Source organism: Pinus tabuliformis, chromosome 4_1 (assembly GCF_031772625.1).
Source record: "Pinus tabuliformis cultivar Carrire ecotype Pingquan chromosome 4_1, CPIR1, whole genome shotgun sequence".
NCBI lineage: Eukaryota > Viridiplantae > Streptophyta > Pinopsida > Pinales > Pinaceae > Pinus > Pinus tabuliformis.
In genome coordinates this window covers 234,639,687-234,658,248 of record NC_142303.1, presented here as the reverse complement: position 1 = coordinate 234,658,248, position 18,562 = coordinate 234,639,687, and the positions used below count along the sequence as shown (strand labels likewise).

Sequence of the window (18,562 nt, the reverse complement as noted above, 5' to 3'; positions counted from 1 at the left end):
TCAGCATTGTTTCGGAACCTTATTTTACAAGTACAATGCAGGCGGCGGTTCCCTTTTTCGTCGGTGGGCCCAGGGCAGTGCTTTACAGTTTGTAAAGTTGTAGAAGAATGTCACTCCAGCCTGAACTGAATACGGCCACTATGCTTTGTGTCGGCAACTTATTCGAACTACTTTTGCTTTACATTTCTAAGACTGCATTTTTCAAATTCTAAACAACTGACCGCGTTGGGCTTTCCAATACATGTAATTATTTAACGATATCCCCTAGAAATTGCCACCGTCGACGCCACGTTACAAACACTGGTGACTGAAATCATATTATATATATGTGTGAGAGTCTGAGAGAATGAGAGACATCAATCTAGTGATTCAGTGAAGTTAAAAGTAGACAAGTGCATTCTGCAATGGCTTTTAGATTTAGGTTTACGGCTTTGGTTTTCTTTATCATATGTCTTATGTTCGTTAAAATTGAGAGCAATGAACAGCCGCACTCCATTTCTCTGAAATCTGCCTGCGACGCGACGTTGGATCCAAAATTCTGTGTTTCCACAATGTCGAGCCTGTTTCCGGGATCGTTGCAGGCAACTTCGGCAGATCTCGCCAGGACGTCTATCAGGCTGAGCGTTATCGAAGCACAGAAAGTGTTTCAAATAATTTCTCGTCTGGGATGGGGGGCATTCAAGGGAACACAACTTGATGCTCTTGAAGATTGTATGCAGTTGAACGATCTAACGTTGGACCACCTGAGCAAGTCTCAGACAAATGTTGCTGCTGATACTTTGAAATGGAGGCAGGCAGTTGACATTCAGACTTGGCTTAGCGCAGCTCTTACTAATCAGGCTACCTGCGTCGAAAGTCTCCAGGAGGCCAGCGGAACCCTGCAAAACATACTGACTAAGAGTGTGCTTGGTGTGTCACGAGTTGTGAGCAATTCTTTGGCTCTTGTCAAAAATATTCCTGTCATTGGCAAAGATTCCAAGAAGCCTCCTGTGCACAACCGACGCCTGTTCTCCAATCCAACGAGTCATGAGCGTCGCAATCAAGTTGATGTAGATGATGAATTCCCTTCATGGTTGTCTGCTTCAGACCGAAGGAGACTTCTTCAAACCTCTGAAGCAGCCGACAATGTCGTTACGGTGGCTCAGGACGGCAGTGGTAATTATACCACAATTACTGACGCGCTGAATGCTGCTCCAAACAAAAGTTTAGATAGATATGTGATACATATTACAAAGGGAGTCTACCAGGAATACATTGAGGTGCCCAAACACAAAACAAATATTATGTTGGTGGGAGATGGCATAAATGCCACTGTGATCACCGGCAATAGAAGCGTTGTGGACGGATGGACTACTTACCGCTCTGCAACAGTCGGTAAGCTGCTTTACTCGTTTCTTTATGTGGTTAATTTGTTATTTTTCTTTTGTCGGTGAAGGCCTGTTCGTATGACCCTGGTAATCCAATTTTGAATTTCAATTTAGCACGGGGATGGGTTATTCTAATTTTGTTTCCACGAATCTAAATCTTTCTTGTCTTGTCGCGCTCACACGGAAAATTATTGCTATTACAGCTGTAGTTGGGCAAGGATTTCTCGCTCGGGATATCACTTTCGAGAACACGGCGGGCCCAGAGAAGCATCAGGCTGTCGCTCTCCGCGTTGCCTCGGATCTATCAACATTCTACCGCTGCAGCTTCAAAGGTTACCAAGACACTCTTTACGCACACTCTCTTCGACAATTCTACCGGGAATGTGAGATTTACGGCACAGTTGATTTTATCTTCGGCAACGCTGCAGCTGTGTTTCAAAACTGCAATCTACTAGCTAGGAAACCGATGGATAATCAAAAGAATTGTTTCACGGCTCAAGGAAGAGATGATCCAAATCAAAACACTGGAATCTCTATTCAAAATTGCACCGTCTCTGCTGCGCCTGATCTCGCTCCAGTGAAGAGCTCTTTCCAGACATTCTTGGGGAGGCCATGGAAAAATTACTCTCGCACAGTTTATATGAAATCATATATGGATGATGTCGTCGATCCTGCAGGTTGGCTAGAATGGTCGGGGGACTTTGGCTTGACCACGCTGTATTATGGCGAATATATGAATTCGGGACCAGGGGCAGGAACTGCAGGGCGAGTTCAATGGCCTGGCTATCACACCATGAACATTTCTGATGCTCAAAATTTCACTGTGGTTAATTTCATCGCTGGTGATGCCTGGATACAGGCGGTGCCCTTCAATGCAGGCTTAAATTAAAAACCAAGAGTGACAAGTGGTATGCTTGGAAGGATTGAAACAAATTTATAGATTGCTGAAGCGTCAGGAGTATATATTCTGTTGTGTATATTCGTGTCATTTACATAATTATTTTGACAAACCCTTAACTACATTTATTCCCTGCTAATTTCAAGTGTAGCATTCGATAGCCATGCAACAGTAATGTAATCTCCATTATAGCCTTTGATGGGGCACAAATTGAAGTCTATTCATACTTTTCTTTCATGGGCTAAACTGATTGTACACAATAATCATCGAAAATCCATGGAAAACTTTTAATAACCTTTAAAAATATGTTTGGTGAGGTAGAATCTTATGTGTTTGTGGGCCTTGGAAATTTCCAAGGATTGTCACTAACCATATATGCTTATTTTTTATAAAAAACAAACTAATACAAAATGGACTTTCTTGCTTTTGCTATCGATTCATCAAACCCAAAAGGACATGATATACCTAAAAAGTAAGACTTGGAAGCGTAATTCCTACCTAAAAAGTAGGACATGATATACCTAAAAAGTAAGACTCGGAAGGGAAATTCCGGATAACCTGGTAGACGAGAATTTTCTCGCGGAAGTGATGGTATTATAATATAACTATTTTATTTTAATATATTTATTTGACTATTAAAATTTTCAGTGGATTGTATCCATTCATCACACCAAAAAGACATGATATACCTAAAAGAAAGGCAGGAAGAGAAATTTCTACCTAAAAAGTAAGGGTAGGTAGCGAAATTTCTCACGGAAGTGATGTTGGAGTCACGATTATCTTTACACTAAAATTTTCGCAGGTGTTAGTAAATAGACACATTGCTAGATTTAAGCACATGCTATGAAACACACGAGGAAACATACGAGGAGCGTTGACCTTCTACACCGCCATTAACACGGAGCCAACAATCTCCCCCCAACGCAAGCCCAGTGTGTTTCAAACTCGATGTTGGGTATTTTTGATGGGAAAATACTAAAAACAAACAAAATAACCACCACAGAGACAATGCTTTGTTTCCTCTGTCCAGAATCTTTACACAGGGAAGCTTTTAAAAACTAATTAACTCAGAACAGTCCATTACACAGTCACAAAAAAAACTTCTATTGATTTAAAACAAAAGAACTGATACAAACTTCATCCTCTGCGCAGAGAGGGATTCACCGGGAGAACTTTGTCTCACTTGCTTCTGGTTCCACTGCTGTGGATATTACAAAAGGAATTTCATGATGTTCCTCTGTTTTACAATGGCAAGCTAAAACATTACATCCCCATTTTTTTTGATATCTCGCACTGCTGTGCGTTCAACATATACCACAAAGATTACATACACCGCTGCACACGGGGACTACACACATAAAAAGAATATCACACACACATCGTGCGCAGGCACAATACACAAAAACTGCCGCACGTAGACTTTTCTCTATGACATATATAAAACATATATAACAATATGCCCATAACCATATTAAAGGCGCCTCCACCTAATCTACGTAAAAACATTAAAAACCATAAGTTCATCACCTACGGCGGTCAACACAAAATGACAAAAGAAACTTTGATTTGACGCGGCGGGGTGCAGCATCGGAAATCAACGGTGGAGAGCAAACGCCCAGATCGGACGGCGGAAATCGATGTCGTTAACGTCCGCCCAGCTTCGCGCAGATATGAGCTCGCTGACCCGATCCAACGGATTTCGCAAGCCAACCTCGCGCAAACAAAACGATCTTTAACGGCCGGGGAGCAGGCGGTATTGGCATTTGTACAAGGGACGCGTGGCGGAGTTTGATTGTGTCGGAGCCCTTCATACGGAAACAGCCTTTTGCCAAAGGCGGTGCGGGGAGACCGGGGCGGTTTTACCAAAACTGCCGCGCTGTTTAAAATTACAAATTTAACACTCCCCTTTAATTTTAACAGCCGCACGTTCGGTCATTCCCAAGCATTTTCTCAAAAATTCGAAACTCTTCTGAACCAGTGGCTTTGTCAAGATGTCTGCAACCTGTTCCTGAGTCCTGCGATGTTCTAGGACGATTTCGCCATTGTTCACCAATTCTCTTATGTAGTGAAACCTTGTATCGATGTGTTTCGTTCTCTTATGAAACACTGAATTCTTTGACAAAGCAATAACTGAGCTATTGTCACAAAAGACCACTGTTGCTTTTGCCTGCTCTTGGCCTAAGCTTCTCAACATTCTTCTCATCCATATTGCCTGACATGCTGCTGCTGTGGCTGCCACATATTTGGCCTCTGCTGTAGATAATGCTACAATGGATTGCTTCTTAGAAGCTCATGAGATGGCTCCTGAACCCATATTAAAAACATAACCAGAGGTGCTCTTCCGATCATCTACACTTCCAGCCCAATCGCTATCAGTGTATCCAACCAAATCTGAATGTTCTGAGGCATGATATAAAATTCCAAACCTTTTGGTACCTTTCACATACCTCAAAATTCTTTTTGCTGCCTGCCAATGTGCCTCCTTTGGCCTCTCCATGAATCTGGAAATTAAGCTAACATACATAATATCAGGCCTAGTTGTTGTTAAATACATAAGACTGCCTACAACACTTTTGTACAAACTAGGATCAAAATCCTTGCTGCTGTCCTCTCTGCTGAGTTTTAATCCCATCACTGTGGGAGTGATTGCTGCCTTGCACTCTTGCATGTTAAATCTGCCCAAAACTTGATTTACATATCTTGCTTGAGATATAAAAATTCCTTTTTCATTTTGATCTACTTCTATGCCTAAGAAGTATCTCAACAAACCCATGTCAGTCATTTCAAATTCATCCTTCATGACTGATTTAAAATTCTCAATAAGATAAATATCATTTCCAGTGAAAATAACATCATCTACATACAAGACAACAATTAAAATTTTACCATCCTTTTCCTTGATGTAGACTGTGGGTTCTCCTTCACATTTGTCAAATTCATTATCCAATAGATATGAATCTATCCTGCTGTACCATGCTCTTGGCGCTTGCTTCAACCCATAAAGAGCTTTCTTCAATTTGCACACTTTGTGCTCTTCTCCTTTCTTCTCATATCCGAGAGGTTGTTCCACATAAACCTCTTCCATTAACACTCCATTTAGGAATGCTGACTTCACGTCCATTTGGTAGACTTTCCATTTGTTTTGTGATGCTATGGACAGCACTGCTCTCACGGTTTCCATTCTTGCAACCGGTGCGAAAGTCTCCTCATAGTCTCTTCCATACTGCTGCTTGTAGCCTTTGACAACCAGCCTTGCTTTATGCCTTTCAATCTTGCCTTCAGCATTGCTCTTGGTCTTTTAGACCCATTTCACACCAATGACTTCTTTGCCTTTTGGTAGCTCAACCAAATCCCATGTTTTGTTTCTCTCTATGGCATTCATCTCCTCATCCATAGCTTCTATCCATTTCTTATCTTTAATTGCATCTTCGAAGTGAATAGGATCATCAACATGACAATACAAGGCAAATAAGGAATTCATTCCTTCATCATAAATGTCACTTAGATTTCTAAATTTCTTACCTCTTTCACTTGGTGTGCAAGTGCTTGAAGATGCACTTGAATTTCCTCCTTGTGGTGTGCTTGGAGAAGCACTCTCATTGATCCTCAATGGTGTACCTTGCTATTCTTGTGTTGGTGCTGCTGTTTGGGGATTCATTTCAGCCACCTCCTCTTCATCCTCATCATGAGACAAACAGTTTTTAACATTCACTGTTTTCTCTATGCTTCCATACCAAGCTTCTTCCTCAATGAATTGAACATCCCTGCTTACAAAAAATTTCTTGGTAGATGGGATATACAGCCTGTAGGCTTTGGATTCATCACTATATCCAACAAGGATACATTTCTCCCCTTTACTGTCCAACTTCTTCCTTAGCTTATCTGGAATGTGTGCATAGGCCACACACCCAAAAACTCTCATGTGGGTGACTCCTTGCTTTCTCCCACTCCATGCCTCTTCTGGCACTTTGTTCATCACTGCTTTTGTAGGACACCTGTTCAAAATATAAACTGCACAATGTACAGCTTCAGCCCAATACTCATTTGGCAAATGCTTTGCCTTCAACATGCTCCTTGCCATCTCCATGATGGTTCTGTTCTTCCTTTCAGCAACTCCATTTTGCTGTGGGGTGTACCGAGTTGTAAACTGTTTATGAATTCCATTTTCTCTACAAAACTTTAGGAATTCATTGGAGATATACTCACCTCCTCTATCAGTTCTCAAAACTTTTATATGCAGCCCGCTTTGGTTCTCCACAAGTGCTTTGAAATTTTGGAATTTCTCAAACACTTCACTTTTGTTTTTAAGGAAATATGCCCAAGTTTTTCTTGTAAAGTCATCAATGAATGTTAAGAAATATAGGCTGCCTGCTAATGATGGAGCTTGCATCGGTCCACATAAATCTGAGTGGATGATCTCTAAGGGTGCCTTTGCCCTTATGCTTTTCCCTGATGGAAAACTTTCTCTATGTTGTTTGCCCAATATACAACCTTCACAAAGGCTATCCGGCTTCTCTATCAATGGTAATCCTCTTACCATTCCTTTTCTGCTTAATAGGTTTAGACCTCCAAAATTTAGATGCCCGAATCTCAAGTGCCATAACCAATTTTCATCCTTTGGCACGCTTTGGAAGGCCTCTTGGGTGACTGCTGATGAGCCCCAAAAATGTACAATTATTTGGGCTCATTCAACCTCCTAATTTGGCTTAGTCCACCATTCTCATTTGCTTATTGCATGTTTTTGATTATTTTTATGTTAATAGAGTGAATTTGGTTAGTCATTATGCCAACAAGTCTAATGGGTGCTTTGTGTAGCCTTTTTGGTCAACTTGGAGACAAAATTGAAGGTCTTAATGAGCACTTGGCAGCCAAATTCGTGGGAGAACAAGCTAGAGGATTTGTAGGAAGGTGTCCCCCTCATTTATGGGCCCTTACCTCGAATTCTCCACCATCAGCTCGGAGTTCAAAGGCCACCAAATCAATGAGCACAAGGGCAGCCAAGCAAGTCAAGTTGGACTGCTGTTAACTACCAGTCTTGGGCAGCCAAGTCCCTAAATTTTAGGAGGACTGTTGGGTCCTCAAATTGTATAAATAAGAGGGCTTGAGACCTCATTTCAGTTAGTCATTTTGGGGTTAGCTAGTTGGTAGTCATTTTTTTAGCTAGTGGTTAGTCATTTCGTAGCAGCTAGTTAGTCAATTTGGTTTTTGCTCTTTGTAAGCCAGTTTTGGCATGACATTAGACTTTTGATTATGAATAAAAGCAAGCAGTTTTGGATCAAATTCTGAGTTTTTAAAGGAGCCTAAAGCTCTCGGGGTTGGGCCCAACCTGAGAGCTCAGGCCTCCTTCCTTTGTATCAATATTGTTCCTTTAGCATTTCGTTTCCATTTTCCTTTACATGCATTCGAGTATAGCTGCTGATTTAGATTTCCTGTAGTGGTTAAACAGTTGCTGATTTGGATTTCCTATAGAAGTTAAACAGATTGGTTTTATCAGTTAGAATTGCTGCAGTTGTTTGGAAGTAGGCTGAGTAGATTAGAGTGAATAACAGCTAAAAAAAAAGAACAGGCTGACTGTATGCTCATGATCCACCTCTTTTTAGAGGCAGGGATCGCAGACTGTGCTGCCCATTCAAAAACGGTTGCTTACATGTTAATGCTCTCTTGAACGCAGTCTTGGTGATGGATAGAAGTGTCCATGAGTGTCAATTTCTTGGAATGATTCATTGCTTCAGTACCATATATCATTTTCCTTCACGAATACATTGTTGTTCATTGGTTTAATAAGCTGTTGGCATAAGTTAATAACTTTTACTTGCAGGACTTGGATGATTTGTCTCATTTACACCGTGCAACGCTACTCCATCGTTCTCCTACCTTCCCGAACCGTGCCCAGACCAACTATCCATCCTCCAACGAAGCCCTTTGTTCCTCAACTACCCCACTACTCATATCCCCTGTTTTTTGCCTTCCATTCCCTCTATTTCCTCTAAGACAAATATGCCTCTACACTCACCCTCATCTCCTCACCTCACTGTTGCTGAGCCATTACCACCTCATTTCCATCCTACATATCCCCCTATACCACTCCATCACTTCACCATCACCCAAAACTCCCACGGTAGGACATCCTGTAGAAGTTAACAGACTTCCTGTAGAAATTCCTGAGTTTCCTGTAGGATCCCCTGCAGACATCCTGTAGGAGCCCACACACTCGGTTGCTGAGCATCTGAACGTGAGGAACCTCTGTGGACTGATGCTAAGGATCCCTTCGGACCTCTCCTAGCCTCCCTGACCTTTCCCAAGCTTTCCTTCCCTCTGCACCACCTCTGCACAACCAAACCCTAATAAGAACAAAATCACAATCACTCCATCCACTTAAGAAAAAAATACAAAAACATGTCTTTTCAGATGCAAGTAGTTTAATTTCATGCATTTCACATCACTAGAAGTAATGGCATCATCTTTAGACATTTGCACTCTCACTATTGCATCATAGAGGTTAGACTAGTCAGATTAGGGTTTACTAGGGTTTCCATGTTTTGGTTGGCTTTCAGTTCATTTTTGCAAAGTAGATTAATTTCCTTTGAGATAGCCTTCGTCCATCATTTAGAAAGCTTCTTCTGAGAGCATATAGAAGTTGGCTTGAGCCCTAGCAGACTTGTGCCCGCTGACCAAGTGACAGCTGCGACAAGAGCTAGTACTTGTGCATACAACACCGTCGCTTCCAAGTTTGTTACGAACTACCGAGTTGATAAAATTAAAGAAGGGAGTTCCAGGAGTTGTAGCATTATTGCTACAATACTGGGGCCCACCATCTTTTTGGCACCGTTGCCGGGGAAGCGGCAGAGTATTGGTGATTGTTGCTATTCTTCTATTTTCTACTACAACCTTCTGCTAAGTAGTTTATTTCATTTCCATTCTGCAAAAGTAGCATAGACATTTCCTGCTTTCATAGATTAGCATTTCCCGCTTTCATAGATTAGCATTTCAATTCCACAATTTCATTTCTGCAAGCGTAGATTAGCATTTCAATTATGCAAGCGTAGATTAGCATTTCATTCCTGCAATTTCATTTGAGCAAAATAGATTAGTCCTTTCCTGCTTTCATTTCAATTCCGCATTTTCATTTTAGCAAGATAGTTAGTCGCAGTTCAATCTATTTCAATTTTGCAAGTAGAAGTAGAAAAAAAAAACAAAAATCAACCAAAAAGATTTCATTTCATGCCTTGTAGGAGTAGAGATAAGTTAGAAAAATGATTGCACAACACCCCCACTGCTTCACACAGCCAAGATTCTCTCTTCTTCGATGGTTGTGATTGAAGAACCCCTTGGTGGACATCAAGACATATCTGAAGAACCTCTAGGGGAGAAGAAGAAGAAAACATTCCTCTGGAGCAAATGGCTACAAGTAGAAATGTTGGGAGCAACATCTTGTCCAAAGATGAATTTGAAAATCAGATCAAAGATTTCAAGAGTGATATGAGGCAGTTTCTTGCCATGCAACTGGATACCTTGCGGATCCAAAAGAAGCAAGAAGAAGCCAAGAGGGCTTTGGTCATTTTTTGTCCTAGGTGCACTAGAAAGCATCCTAGGAATGAATGTCCAATGCACTCCCTAGAAGTGTGTTTCATCTGTGAAGAATACCATCCTACAGATCAGTGCCCTTCCTTACCCAGATTCAAAGCTGCATATCAGAGAGCCAAAGGAGCCACTGAATCACTCTATTACATGAACCAAAGTTGGCCACATGAACCTAGATCTTATCAGCAGGAAGTGCAAGGGACATTCGAGACCTATTATGACCCCTATCAAGCCACTTTCATGCCTTCTGGGGGTCCCCCTGCTCATCCTTCCTGGTCTACACCTCCTCCTTGGTTATATTCTCCTTGTTCCTTCACAGATCCATATTATGCCCAACCAGTTGCTCATTCATTTCACTCTTATGCTCATCCACAGCCTCAGTGGAATGCACCTTATCAGGAGTGGAGCCCCCAGTACAACTCTCATCCCGCTCATTTTCCTCCACCACCTGCTCATCCACAACCATCGCCTCCTCCTCCACCAAGGCAACCCCAAATGCCTACCCAACCACAATGCCATCCACCTCCATCTCAATTTCACACTTCCACTCAACTACCCGTACCATTTCAAAAGCCACACAATGGAGCAGCTCAACCCCATTGCAAATCTGAGGCACAACATATCCAAACAACTCCTCTTGAGCCCAATGATCTTCACCAAAGCTCAGGAAGAGTGTTGCAAAGCAGAGAATCTATTGACAACATTGAAGGACCAAAGGCAAAAGAAGATTCAAAAGAGGAATCATGGGCTGCACTTGATGAAGAGAAGACATCAGAAGCAGAGATAAAGAAAGATCCTTCATGGTTACCATCAAATCCTCCATGTACTCAAGAGAAAGATCAGCAAAAAGAGGAAGATGAGAAAGTCATGTCAGAAGGTGACATGAAACATGATCCAGATCAGCCAAAGAACCAAGGATATCAGAGCTATATTGAGATATTGTTTCAGATCGTCACTAAGTTGCAGCGGTACTCTCTTCCTCAGCTATGTTTGATCCCTTCAAAGTCAGATCATTTGGTCTCTGAGATCTAGATACCTATCAAAGCATGCATTTCGAGCCTTCACATCGTTTTGTCTCTAATCTCGATGTGCACATGGCTCCATTGGAAGTATTCTTATACTTGAAAATGAGTTTGTTTTTCAAGTAGTGTAGGGTAGAAAAAAGAAAAAGAAAAAAAAGAAAAAAGAGAAAAAAGAAAAAGAGAAAAAATGAAAAAGAGGAAAATAGAAATCTAAGGTGAAAACCTCCTCGGAGGCGCCTTAGATTGGCTCATTGATTGAAAACCTCCATGAGGCGGTCAATGGGTTGAAAAAAAAAGAGAAAAGAGAATAAGATCTTTGGGTGAAAACCTCCCTTGGAGGCGCCCAAGGCAGGCAATTAGGGTGAAAACCTCCATGAGGCACCCTAGTTGTTTTTCAAAAAAAAAAGAGAAAAAGAAAAAGAAAAATAAAGCTAATCTCCATTGAATCATTTCATGTTGCAGCAATGACATTGCAGGTTAAAGAAGGACGTTTCATGACAGGAGGAGCACTCAAATCAAGGTCAAAGGACTCTTTCTTGTGCCTTCTACAGGAAGCTCTGTATTTCTACAGGAAACATCCTGTAGAACCTTTGGACGAGCCAAATCCAATTTCAAAAGTGAATCTGATGGTGGGAATCTGTTGATTAGGCCTACAAGCACTTGTGTGTCCATCCCTTGCCTTCATCCATCATTTTTTCACCTCCTTGTGCTTCTCATTGTGCTTCTACAGGAACTTCCTGTAGAAATTGTGGGAAACTAGGCATGCATTTCAAAAAGTGGTTTGGCGAACATGGTAGCTTCCTCAAGGGTTCAGAAGTCCTCATGCAGTCTTCCAACTCCTCCTCCATCATCTCTATACCTGCATCACAACCAAAATTCATTTTGTCATCCCATGCAACCAAAATGCAAAGTGCCTTGAAGCAAAAACACATAGAGCAGAATTTGTTTTTGCCATAACTTGAAAACCATGCATCCATTTGACAAACCGTTTTATGGGGAATTGTACAAGGTTGATGATAACATGCTTGAGCAGTTTCATGCAATTCCGGTGCACAGTTTCCAAGAAATCAGCCTCCATCACCATCAGCCATTTTTGCATTTTCTCCATATCCGTGCATCCGTTTTAAAACCTGTTTCATGGGGAGATGCACATGGGTGATAGTAGCCTACCCAAGCAGTTTCAGCTGATTCCGATGCAGGGTTTCCGAGAAATTGACCTCTGAAATCTTCAGCCATTTTCCATTTTTCTCGAAATCCGTGCATCCATTGATCACGAATTTACTATGGGAGATGCATAATGATGGTAGGAACATGCTCACCGAGTTTCAGATCAATCCGATCTATCGTTTGGGAGAAATGGCAAAACTAAGTTCTGGTTTTGTGACCATGCAGCAGCAGCAGCTTGAACGGGCAGAGTTGAACGTGGAAACGATTGCATGCCGCTCAGATCCGGCCAAAGGACACCTGCACAAGGGAAAGCAATCAAAAATCATTAGCCAAGCCTCATGCAATCAAAGGATCAGAGCATGCAGCAGCAAGAAGCTTCACAGGCAGCCGTTTGACTTCAGGTACGTGACTAAACCTTGTTCATCTGTTTGCATAGATCTAATCTAAAGCATTGCATGAATGAATGAGATGGTGAGATTCAGTTAGAAAGGTAGCAAGTATGATTGCACTCATCCAGGGATCATCAGCGCATCATGCATGGATCGGTCATTCACGTGGAAGTTGGAAAACACAGTTAATGGTAGATGTGTTGAACTCCAGTGAACAGGATGTCAATTAATTAACAGAGAGAAGAAGACATGTATCACTGCAGTTTGAAAAATCTAGCGCACATGTTTTTGCCACCTCATCACAAATCACGGAGAAATTAAAGACGGCTTGGCTGAAACTCATGAACTGCTGTTCATCTGCACTTTCCACGTCCTTAACTAAAGTGTGCACAATCAGTTAATTGGTTCTCTATCATCAACTCATTTGATGATTGTTTTATTTCTCTCCGAAATTGTTGCAATGATCATGATGCGAACATTGAGCCGTGGAAGTTTAATGACAGCTATGCTACTATTATGGGTGTTTATGGGTTTCTTTGCAGGGTATGCATTGTCACGTCTATCTAAGATGTTCAAGAGCACAGAACAGAGGAGGAACACGTTGAAACCACATTCTTGTTTCTATGCATTGCCTTTTGCATTTTCTTTATTCTCAATGCACCGCTATGGGGAAAGAATCAGCTGGTGTAGTTCCTTTCGAGACTATGTTTGCCTCAGTCCTTTTATGGTTTGGAATTTCTGTGCCAGCAGTTACTTTGGCTACAATGAGCCTACAATTGAAGATCCAGTGAAGACCAATCAAATCCCCAGGCAGATTCTAGAGCAAGCTTGATATGCAGCCCATTTTTTTTCAATACCAATCGGAGGCATGCTGCCTTTCGGAGCTGTATTCATTGGACTGTTCTTCAGATTAACTTCAATATGGCTGCATCATTTCTACTGTATATTTGGGTTCCTGTTCATTGTCTTTTTGATCCTCATTGTTACATATGTAGAGATCACCATTATCTTGTGCTACTTCGAATTGTGCAGTGAAAATTACAACTGGTGGTGGCGATCTTATGTGACTGCAGGCTCCTCAGCATTTTACTTGTTTCTCTATGCCACATTCTATTTCTTCACCAAGCTGGAGATGACAAAACTTGTTTCTAGAATTTCATATTTTGGCTACATGCCCATCATGTCATACTCATTTTTTGTTCTGACCGGTATAATAGATTTCTATGCATGCCTTCGGTTTGTGCGGACAATATACTTATCAGTGAAGATTGACTGAGGCTCTGCATGCAGCTACCATTTTTCAGAGGGGCCGTTTAAATTTCAAGGTCTGGACATAATCTAATCATGGTTCAGCCTTCTACAGGAATATACTTGCACACTCATACCAAGGCCGAGAATTCACTAGGAAAAGGAACAGGCAGTGAGGAAAAAGAAGCAGTCGCCGAGGGAAAGAAAGAAACAGGCCAGAAGACCCCGACCACAGTGCAGAAGAAAGAACAAAAGAGGAAGCATGAGAAAAAGGATGATAAAGAAGAAGGTGACACACCCATCTTGTCAGCAAGAGAAAAGAGGCTGAAGAGCAGAACGGACAAAGCTAAGGTGGTCCACATCAGCCCAAGTACCTCATCAGCACCTGCAACCAAACCAAAAAGCAAAACCCATGCAGCAGAGCAAGCAAAGGTGGTGACACCCGTGTCTACAGGAAAGCAAAAACAGGCTTCTACAGGAAGCCCGAAAACAGTAAAAGGGTCTTCTACAGGAAGCCCGAAAATCATTGAAAAAGGGGCTTCTACAGGAAGCCCGAAAACTACCAAAACAGGGGCTTCTACAGGAAGCCCGAAATTGGCTAAAACAGGGTCTTCTACAGGAAAATCAAGGTGATGGACTCAAAGATTGCTTCTACAGGAAGACAGAGAACAGTTAGCAGACTGTTTCTACAGGAAGACAGAGGACTGTTTCTACAGGAAGCCAGCGAACAGTTTCTACAGGAAAGTTTGAAAAGAGGGAAGCCAAAGGAGAAATCGGCTGAGATGCTAGCCAAGGAAGCCACCAGGGCCATCAAAGACAAGGAGAGAGATTGGTTGCTCAGAGGATGAGCAACACCTTCAGTAGGGGGGTGATGATGAGCCCCAAAAATGTACAATTATTTGGGCTCATTCAACCTCCTAATTTGGCTTAGTCCACCATTCTCATTTGTTTATTGCATGTTTTTGATTATTTTTATGTTAATAGAGTGAATTTGGTTAGTCATTATGCCAACAAGTCTAATGGGTGCTTTGTGTAGCCTTTTTGGTCAACTTGGAGACAAAATTGAAGGTCTTAATGAGCACTTGGCAGCCAAATTCGTGGGAGAACAAGCTAGAGGATTTGTAGGAAGGTGTCCCCCTCATTTATGGGCCCTTACCTCGAATTCTCCACCATCAGCTTGGAGTTCAAAGGCCACCAAATCAATGAGCACAAGGGCAGCCAAGCAAGTCAAGTTGGACTGCTGTTAACTACCAGTCTTGGGCAGCCAAGTCCCTAAATTTTAGGAGGACTGTTGGGTCCTCAAATTGTATAAATAAGAGGGCTTGAGACCTCATTTCAGTTAGTCATTTTGGGGTTAGCTAGTTGGTAGTCATTTTTTTAGCTAGTGGTTAGTCATTTCGTAGCAGCTAGTTAGTCAATTTGGTTTTTGCTCTTTGTAAGCCAGTTTTGGCATGACATTAGACTTTTGATTATGAATAAAAGCAAGTAGTTTTGGATCAAATTCTAAGTTTTTAAAGGAGCCTAAAGCTCTCGGGGTTGGGCCCAACCTGAGAGCTCAGGCCTCCTTCCTTTGTATCAATATTGTTCCTTTAGCATTTCGTTTCCATTTTCCTTTACATGCATTTGAGTATAGCTGCTGATTTAGATTTCCTGTAGTGGTTAAACAGTTGCTGATTTGGATTTCCTGTAGAAGTTAAACAGATTGGTTTTATCAGTTAGAATTGCTGTAGTTGTTTGGAAGTAGGCTGAGTAGATTAGAGTGAATAATAGCTAAAAAAAAAAGAACAGGCTGACTGTATGCTCATGATCCACCTCTTTCTAGAGGCAGGGATCGCAGACTGTGCTGCCCATTCAAAAATGGTTGCTTACATGTTAATGCTCTCTTGAACTCAGTCTTGGTGATGGATAGAAGTGTCCATGAGTGTCAATTTCTTGGAATGCTTCATTGCTTCAGTACCATATATCAGTTTCCTTCACGAATACATTGCTGTTCATTGGTTTAATAAGCTGTTGGCATAAGTTAATAACTTTTACTTGCAGGACTTGGATGATTTGTCTCATTTACACCGTGCAACGCTACTCCATCGTTCTCCTACCTTCCCGAACCGTGCCCAGACCAACTATCCATCCTCCAACGAAGCCCTTTGTTCCTCAACTACCCCACTACTCATATCCCCTGTTTTTTGCCTTCCATTCCCTCTATTTCCTCTAAGACAAATATGCCTCTACACTCACCCTCATCTCCTCACCTCACTGTTGCTGAGCCATTACCACCTCATTTCCATCCTACATATTCCCCTATACCACTCCATCACTTCACCATCACCCAAAACTCCCACGATAGGACATCCTGTAGAAGTTAACAGACTTCCTGTAGAAATTCCTGAGTTTCCTGTAGGATCCCCTGCAGACATCCTGTAGGAGCCCACACACTCGGTTGCTGAGCATCTGAACGTGAGGAACCTCTGTGGACTGATGCTAAGGATCCCTTCGGACCTCTCCTAGCCTCCCTGACCTTTCCAAGCTTTCCTTCCCTCTGCACCACCTCTGCACAACCAAACCCTAATAAGAACAAAATCACAATCACTCCATCCACTTAAGAAAAAAATACAAAAACATGTCTTTTCAGATGCAAGTAGTTTAATTTCATTCATTTCACATCACTAGAAGTAATGGCATCATCTTTAGACATTTGCACTCTCACTATTGCATCATAGAGGTTAGACTAGTCAGATTAGGGTTTACTAGGGTTTCCATGTTTTGGTTGGCTTTCAGTTCATTTTTGCAAAGTAGATTAATTTCCTTTGAGATAGCCTTCGTCCATCATTTAGAAAGCTTCTTTTGAGAGCATATAGAAGTTGGCTTGAGCCCTAGCGGACTTGTGCCAGCTGACCAAGTGACAGCTGCGACAAGAGCTAGTACTTGTGCATACAGCACCGTCGCTTCCAAGTTTGTTACGAACTACCGGGTTGATAAAATTAAAGAAGGGATTTCCAGGAGTTGTAGCATTATTGCTACAATACTGGGGCCCACCAACTGCTGCCATTTCCTTCTTGTTCTTCAAGTCTGCCCTGATCCGGAGAGGGAACATCCTGTTCCTTGTCATCTTTACTTCAGCAATGCATCTTTTGCTGGGTGCTATATCCATGATGGTGCATACATCATTTTTAAAGAAAACATTGTACCCCTTATGGACAAGTTGTCCAATACTCAAGAGGTTACATCTCATTCCGGGGACATAGTATACATCTGCTATGGTTTTCCTTTCTCCTTGCTTTGTAAATATTTTTACCTCTCCTTTTCCCATAACATAAATTTTGCTATCAGTTCCTAGTGTGACTTCTGATTTCACATTTTTATCTAGGGCAGAAAAGAAGACTATGTTCCCTGTCATATGGTTGCTGCAACCTGAGTCTAAAAACCATATGTCTTCACTATGTGTTTCAGCCATGTTACAAGCTAACAGGACATTTTCATGACTGCTGTTTTCTCTTGTAACATTTGCATTTTGTCTACTGTTCATATCATGTTGTTTCTTTCTACAATCACTTGCATAATGTCCATACTTTTTGCAATAATAGCATTGAACATTAGATTTATCATACCTTTGTCCTTGAGCATGATATTGTTCTCTTTGTTGGCTGCTGCCTTGGCCTTGGTTCTGATTTTGATTGCTGCCTCTTCCTTGTGCATTTGATGGGCTGTTCCTTCCACCTCTGTTCTGGCTTTTGCCTCTTCCTCTCTTGTTTCCTCTGCCTTGACCTCTTCCTCTTCCAAAGGACATCTGGGTCTTGAAGGCTTGCTCAAGAGATGAGTTTTCATTCCTACTCAACCTCTGCTCATGTGTTATCAGTGATGCATGTAGCTCATCAACTGAATAGTTTGAGAGATCCTTTGTCTCTTCAATGGTGGTGACTATGGCATCAAACCTTGAGGGTAAGACCCTCAATATTTTCTCCACAATCCTTCTATCTTCAATGGTTTCTCCATGAGTTCTCATCTGTGTGACCAAACCAATTACATGTGTGAAGAATGAGTCAATGTTGTCTGACTCCTTCATGTTCAGATTCTCAAAATCTTTTCTCAGCAATTGTAGTTTTGTCGTCTTCACTCTCTCCATGTCTTGATAGGCTGTCTTGAGGGTTTGCCATGCTTCATTTGCTGTCTTAGCTGCTGCTAACCTTGGAAACATACTCTGGTCTACTGCTAGATACAACAACATACGGGCTTTTGAATCCTTTTTCTTATTGCTCTTCAGCAGATCCTTCTCTCCCTGAGTTAATGCATTGAACTCAGTTTCATCTGCTGGTTCTTCAAAACCTTCCTCAACTATTTCCCATAAGTCTTGGGAAGCAAACAAGGCTTTCATAGTTATTGACCAGTAGTCATAGTTCTTCCCATTAAACTGTGGGAGTTGGGTATTAAACATACCCATACCAGTGCTTGTGCTAGCCATTCCTTGACTGTGTATTTAAAACACTGACTGTCTCTTCAGTAACAAACAAGATAGCTATGAAAAATACCTGAATCCTTCGTTGTCTGAGTCTTCTGTCTGCCTGAGAAGTTTTGCTGCAGCAACAACCTTCTCCCTTCAGCTTCTTTAACTTCTTTAAAGAGCCTGGACCTGCTCTGATACCACTGTTGGGTATTTTTGATGGGAAAATACCAAAAACAAACAAAATAACCACCACAGAGACAGTGCTCTGTTTCCTCTGTCCAGAATCTTTACACAGGGAAGCTTTTAAAAACTAATTAACTCAGAACAGTCCATTACACAGTCACAAAAAAAACTTCTATTGATTTAAAACAAAAGAACTGATACAAACTTCATCCTCTGCGCAGAGAGGGATTCACCGGGAGAACTCTGTCTCACTTGCTTCTGGTTCCACT

At 41.7% G+C, this 18,562-nt stretch overlaps 1 protein-coding gene across 1 annotated transcript; it reads left to right on the top strand.

Annotated features, from left to right (window-relative positions):
* The first annotated feature begins 350 nt into the window (after nucleotides 1-350).
* LOC149175113 (pectinesterase-like) lies at nucleotides 351-2,256 on the top strand. The gene is made up of 2 exons (XM_089422769.1): nucleotides 351-1,374; nucleotides 1,571-2,256. Exons 1-2 carry the CDS (start codon nucleotides 405-407, stop codon nucleotides 2,254-2,256), a joined length of 1,656 nt encoding a protein of 551 aa, XP_089278895.1. The 5' UTR covers nucleotides 351-404.
* Nucleotides 2,257-18,562: the final 16,306 nt, after the last annotated feature.